At 35.8% G+C, this 6,462-nt stretch overlaps 1 protein-coding gene across 23 annotated transcripts in view; it reads left to right on the top strand.

Annotated features, from left to right (window-relative positions):
* Nucleotides 1-6,462, top strand: part of LOC106875262 (kalirin) — a 549,719-nt gene that overhangs the window by 394,840 nt on the left and 148,417 nt on the right. For all 23 annotated transcript variants that reach the window (XM_052965684.2, XM_052965690.2, XM_052965687.2 and 20 more), the window contains one exon: nucleotides 5,071-5,262. In XM_052965684.2, coding sequence (XP_052821644.1) covers nucleotides 5,071-5,262 — 192 coding nt within the window. The remainder of the gene's footprint in view (nucleotides 1-5,070; nucleotides 5,263-6,462) is intronic.

Genomic DNA, 6,462 nt, shown 5'->3' on the forward strand with positions numbered 1-6,462 from the left:
TAATTGACCTCTAAATTGCTGACCTTGAACCCTGCAATGGGCCAGCTTCATTTTCAGGAAAATGTTGTATTCTCAGTCACTTATACACCATAGAAACAAGGTAACCAGCCTTGTGAGTCCAAGGGCTAAAGAAAAAAGTATTATATTAATAAAATGTAATAGTGAGAATATGACAGAAGAATTCAGTGGGCTAAAATCATCATAATTTGGTTTGACTTAGAACTGTTATTTTCAAGTTGGAAGGATTTATCTCTCTTCCCAAAGAAAATACATTGATACTGGATGAAACTATTCCTTGTGAGAAAAACTGTCCAGAAGCCAATTATGTGTGTGTGCACATGCATGCATCATCATCTATTAACATCTATCTCCCATGCTGGCTTGTGTTGAATGGTTTGAGAGAATATGGCAGGTCCAGTAACTCCAGTGTTCGCTTTGGCATGGCTTTTAACTTGCCAACCACTTTACAGGATGTATAGAGTAGGGTTCTCCCCATTCTTTGTGACACCAGCACAAATGAGGTCGTCATATAACTCACAAAACTAAAATCCCCATCAGCTGAGTGGGGCTGCAGTAGAGAGAGAGAGGGTGGCTTTATCCTAGGAGATGATAGATTAAAGTATGAAAGAAGAGGCCAAAACAGAACGATTTTCTTACTGTAGAGGAGCTAGATCTGTGTGTGTGTGTGTATATATATATATATGCATGCGTGTATATATATATATATATATGTATATAAATGTGTGTGAGTGTGCATAGCATCATAATTTAAACACCCACTTTCCCATACTTGCATGGGTTAGATGGGATATGTTGAGGCAGATTTTCTACTGCCAGACACTATGGTGGGACTTTGTGTTTGTGCAGGCATGCACACGTGTGTATACACACACACCCATGGCACAGGCAAATCCCAACACACCCAGGCATACATGTGAAAATGAATGTTAGAATAATGATGGTACACACCCAAATATATATATATATGTATATTGTATTAGTTTGACAGTATATTTTGTCTGACTGATTATACATTGAATGTTTGCTCAGACTTATCTTTGAGTCCTTTATTGTAAGTGACTAGGTACAACTTCTTTCAACTTGTCATCCCTAGTATATCTTTTACTTGTTTCAATCATTTGCCTAGACAAAGATTATACCATCTGATAACAAGGTTCTTTAAAAGGGATTTAGTCATACTCATGGCCAAATTCTGGAAGAGACTGATTAATTTTAGTGCCTTGGTGCTACCTTCACTACCACAGGGCTGGATTAAGATGTGATAAATATTCACATCATTAGCTTAAAAACTGGCTTCAGTCTAGATCAAAAATTGATGTAGCTACAAAAATTTACATCTACCAAATACTTGTTCACACTATGTTGATATAGGACTGTGAAACATTGGTCAGTAAGAATGGCAGACTTACATCAGCTGGAAGTATTTGATCACTTTTGTGTTCACTGAATCCTCCATTTTTGCAATTGAATTTTGTGTCAGGCTCTGAAGTTTGTTATTGTTGGCAGATTAATTTCCTTCAACAACAAAACCTGTAACCAGACTAACAGATTTTGATTTGGTCACAGATTCTATTGTCTTACAATATATTATAAACAGTGAGGTTGGCAGCTGAAAACATGGATTAGAATGAGCTAGATAGATCTTGAACAAATATCTACTCCTTGTATATATGGTATCTATGTTGGAAATGCAACTGGTAAATGACCTTTGTTAGGTTGTCTCTGTGACTGCCAGTCAAGCTTGGCTTTTGTACTCAGTACTATAGCTTTGCTGGTTGGAGCTGGCTCACTTCAACCTATATGAATGTCAACACATATAATCATGAAAGAAATGATTGTCATTTGTTAGGTATTGATATTGAATTCTGCCCTGTCAACTTCCTCCTGCCAATCACATTTGATCCCCTTACATCCAAAAGACACTGGTGACGATACTATATAAAAAGCACTGGTGATGGTGTCACACAAATAGCACTGGTGATGGTGCCATGTAAAAACGCATACACACATGCACACACAAGATTAAAATATATATTTACCAACATATATACCAAGGCACAGGTGTGATTGTGCAATTAGAAGTTTGCTTCCCAACCACATGGTTCCAAGTTCAGTCCCATTGCATGTCCCCTTGGTCAGATTCTATTGTAGCTCTGGGCTAACCAAAGTCATGTGAGTGGATTTGGTAGATGGAAGCTGAAAGAAGCCCTCATTTGAATATGTGTGTGTTTGTATCTCCTTGTCTTGACATCACATGATAGTTGTGAGTATCACAGTCATACAAGCAGTGTCATTCATTTCCAGTATACTGCAAAGGTATGTTTGGCCATAGGGAGATATCTCCTAGCTTGGAAACAAGTGAGGGTTAGTGACAGGAAGGGCACCAGCCATAGAAAAAATTTGCCTCAAATAAACTCTGTCCAACCCATGCAAGCATGGAAAAGTAGATCTTAAGAAGATCTTCTTGATGACGATGATGACACTGTTACCAAGGAGGAGCTCTTCCTCCATTACCACATTATTGGGCACTTCAATGTTTCAACCCACCACACACATACAACCTCACACATGCAATGAATTTCATGATCTCTGAAACTCTTCAAGAACTATCTCACTTCTCACTTGTCAACTTCCTGAGTAACTAGCCTAATTCTTGCAGAAGCACTCGGTTTATATTTAAATAGTTATTCAATATTGAAGTGTTTCTATACTTTTTGAAGAATTAGTTTGTACTCTTTGAAAAGTTCTGCTCCTGCGTTCATTTATTTAGTAATCACTTGGTCGAGAATAGTCAGTGACTAAAAACATACCAGTCACTATCATGCCAAATAAGATTCATCATCTTAAAGAACCCTTCAGAATAATGGATGGTACCACTATGACATCATCACTTAGGTTGCAGACATTCATTTTTATAAATTCCTCCTATCACTTCAATGTCAAGTGAGAAAAGTTCAGTCAAGAGTTCAATGAGAATATTCTGGTATATTAAGAGAAGTATAAACATTTCTCAACGAAAGTTACAAGTTCTCATTAAAATTAAATCTCTCTCTCTCTCTCTCTCTGCCCTATGATTAATAATGATATATATATATATATGTGTGTGTGTGTGTGTGTGCACAGGAGTGGCTGTATGGTAAGAAGCTTGCTTCTCAACCACATTGTTCCGGGTTCAGTCCCACTGCGTGGCACTTTGGGCAAGTGTCTTCTACTATAGCCTTGAGCTGACCAAAGCCTTGTGAGTGGGTTTGCTAGACGGAAACTGAAAGAAGCCCATCGAATATGTATATGTATGTGTGTATGTTTATGTATGTATTTGTGTGTCTGTTTGTCCCCCGCACCATTGCTTGACAGCCGGTGTTGGTATGTTTATATACCTATAACTTAGCAGTTCAGCAAAAGAGACTGATAGAATAAGTACTAGACTTACAAAGAATAAGTTCTGGTGTTGATTAGTTCGGCTAAAGGCGTTGCTCCAGCATGGCCACAGTCTAATGACTGAAACAAGTAAAAGGGTGTGTGTGTGTGTGTGTGTGTGTGTGTGTGTATATATATATATATATATATATATATATATATATATATATGGTGCAGCCTTCTGGCTTGCCAGTCCTCAGTCAAACTGTCCAACTCATACTAGCATGGAAACCAGACAATAAAGTTTATATATATATATATATATAGGTTTGACGGTGCAAACAGGATAAATAGAACCCAAAACATGATTATTTATCTACTTTTTATTAATATTTAGCAGAAGCAACAGTGTGACTAAAGACTGAGAGTTTCAGGTGTTAGCACATACCAAACTTATCAAAGTTTGGTAAATGTTAATGCATGAAACTCTCAGCCCTTGAGTCACTCTGTTGCTTCTGCTAAATATATCATCATCATCATCATCATCATCATCGTTTAACGTCCGCTTTCTATGCTAGCATGGGTTGGACGACTTGACTGAGGACTGGTGAAACCGGATGGCAACACCAGGCTCTAATCTAAATTTGGCAGAGTTTCTACAGCTGGATGCCCTTCCTAACGCCAACCACTCAGAGAGTGTAGTAGGTGCTTTTACGTGTCACCTGCACGAAGGCCAGTCAGGCGATATATATATATATATATATATATATATATATATATAAAACATAATATGGTAAAAATTCGATATTATTTAATATCAATTTAATGCCAGGAAACTAGCACATTAAAAGAATCAGAAGGTTCAGGAAAAAAATTTTTTTCGAGATCCTAAAAAGATTATAGTACTTGTGTATATAAGATTGACCAGTAACCAGTCTGTCAATATGCTAGAAGAAGCTCACTTAAAAAATTCTCAAATACGGATTCAGCGGAGCAAAAACAGGCGGGCTAGACCAGTGAAAATGGTACATACCTCGATTATCTGCTGACTATAGTTTCAAAATCAATACTTCCAAATTAAAGTATCTATTTATCATCAGTACAGATTGCCGATATTCTTATAATCGAACAGAATCTCGTGCTAGGTGTCTTCAACCAGTGAAAACGTGCACGTGATTCTATCCATTATAAAGATTAAAATTCAAAAGTCTTAGTTTTGGCGCGCTGAATCCGGAAAATATCTCTGCAGAAAATAATTTCTGCTTTGAATTTACCAACTTTGAGAAATGTGATTATGTTTAATTAACATAATATGGTAAAAATTCGATATTAATTAATATCAATTTAATGCCAGGAAACTAGCACACTAAAAGAATCAGAAGGTTCAGGAAAAAATATTTTCCGGATTCAGCGCGCCAAAACTAAGACTTTTGAATTTTAATCTTTATATATATATCTATCTATCTATCTATATATATATATATATATATATATATATATATATATATATATGTATATATATTGATGTTAAATAAGAATCTTTGTGAAAATCATATATCTTCTATCTGAAATGATATGTATAAACACTACATATTTAGCCAAGATCGTTTCATTGGACACTAAGTTTGCAAACACTTTGATTGTTTATTTAATTACCATCTATCATTATTCATTTATTTATTTATTCCACAGGAGGCCTCTGATAGCACAGAACTAATCCAACCTCAAATCGCCATGGTTACCCAGAAGTCTGCTCTTGAAGTTACAAGTGAAGAGGATCCAGAATCAGCATATGATATTGAAATGCCACCTCCAATGGCAATCCAAGAGCACACATTTGCTGCAACCCAGCCTTCAACATCAGATGAAAGCCACACAAAGCTAGTAAGTATCAATAAATTAGTTGTATTTATTTGGAATTATAAATCCTCGTCCCCCAAGTTACTAGTATAGTATAATTTCTACTCTTCTCCATCTTGTATATGTGTGTTCTCTCCCCTGTGTGTCTCTGGCTATGTGTCTTGACTTTTATTTCAGGTTTGAAATTTTGTTTTCTTTTTAGAACAAGTTAACTGGAGGCTTACCAGCAGTACTTGGTAAATTGAGGTTTAATAGCAATATGATAAGAGAAACATGAGATCTTGAATGTAATCTGAGACATTAACTAGCTTATGCACAGTGCACACATACACACACGGATTGTACTTCAATCTTCTCAGTTTTATCATGCAAATAACTACCCTATGCATATCTTAACAGACTCACAACTTCATATATAAACATGAAAAACTGATAACTCCTAGAAGCTTTTTTTCCAAGGTGTGTTTATGTAAAATTAAAAATTTCTCCACACTTGTTTCCTTGTTTCTCTCATACCCTGTTAATCACTACCACAAAACCCTTTACAGTTATCACTTTGTCAGATGATCCAGTGTTTAAACAAATTTCTATGTGGTTGTTTGTTCTGCTAGAAATAACAACCAAATCTCTCAAATTACATCCTGTTTTAAAAAATGGAAGACTATAATGTCTGAAAGAGTAGGATGGTCATGGTTGGAATGCCTTTCATTATAGGCCTTCTCCATCATAGCTGAACTTGAACTAAACAGATTACCCCAATCCTATCATTTAATCAGATGCTGAAAAGACAATTATAAAGGTTCTTTTCTCAACAAAATAAACATAATTTTCATTTCCTGATTCTGTTTGCATTTCTATTTTGACATGGATCTGTCTTGTACTCTATATAGATCAATGAATCTGACCCTGGGTTACCAAAGGATCTAGTGTGAATTAAACATGTCTAGAGATTTTGGATAAATACATTACTTCTTGTAGTTGTTTTATACTGGAATGTCTTTCACCATACAAGTTTCTCTCTCTCTCTCTCTCTCTCCCCTTCCTTCTCTCTCTTTACTTGTGTATATAATTTTATCTGACCTTTTGGGTTTTAGAAATTTCTAAAGAAAACATTCCCTCTTGTTACAGCTCTTCTTTCTCCTCTTCCTTCTCTGTATTATTTGAGGAACTGCTGTGTATCTGTTTTCTGTCTGTTTCTGACCCTGTAATTGCAAAATCTTATCA

Source organism: Octopus bimaculoides, chromosome 2 (assembly GCF_046866305.1).
Source record: "Octopus bimaculoides isolate indiv1 chromosome 2, ASM4686630v1, whole genome shotgun sequence".
In the NCBI taxonomy this organism is placed as follows: Eukaryota; Metazoa; Mollusca; class Cephalopoda; order Octopoda; family Octopodidae; genus Octopus; species Octopus bimaculoides.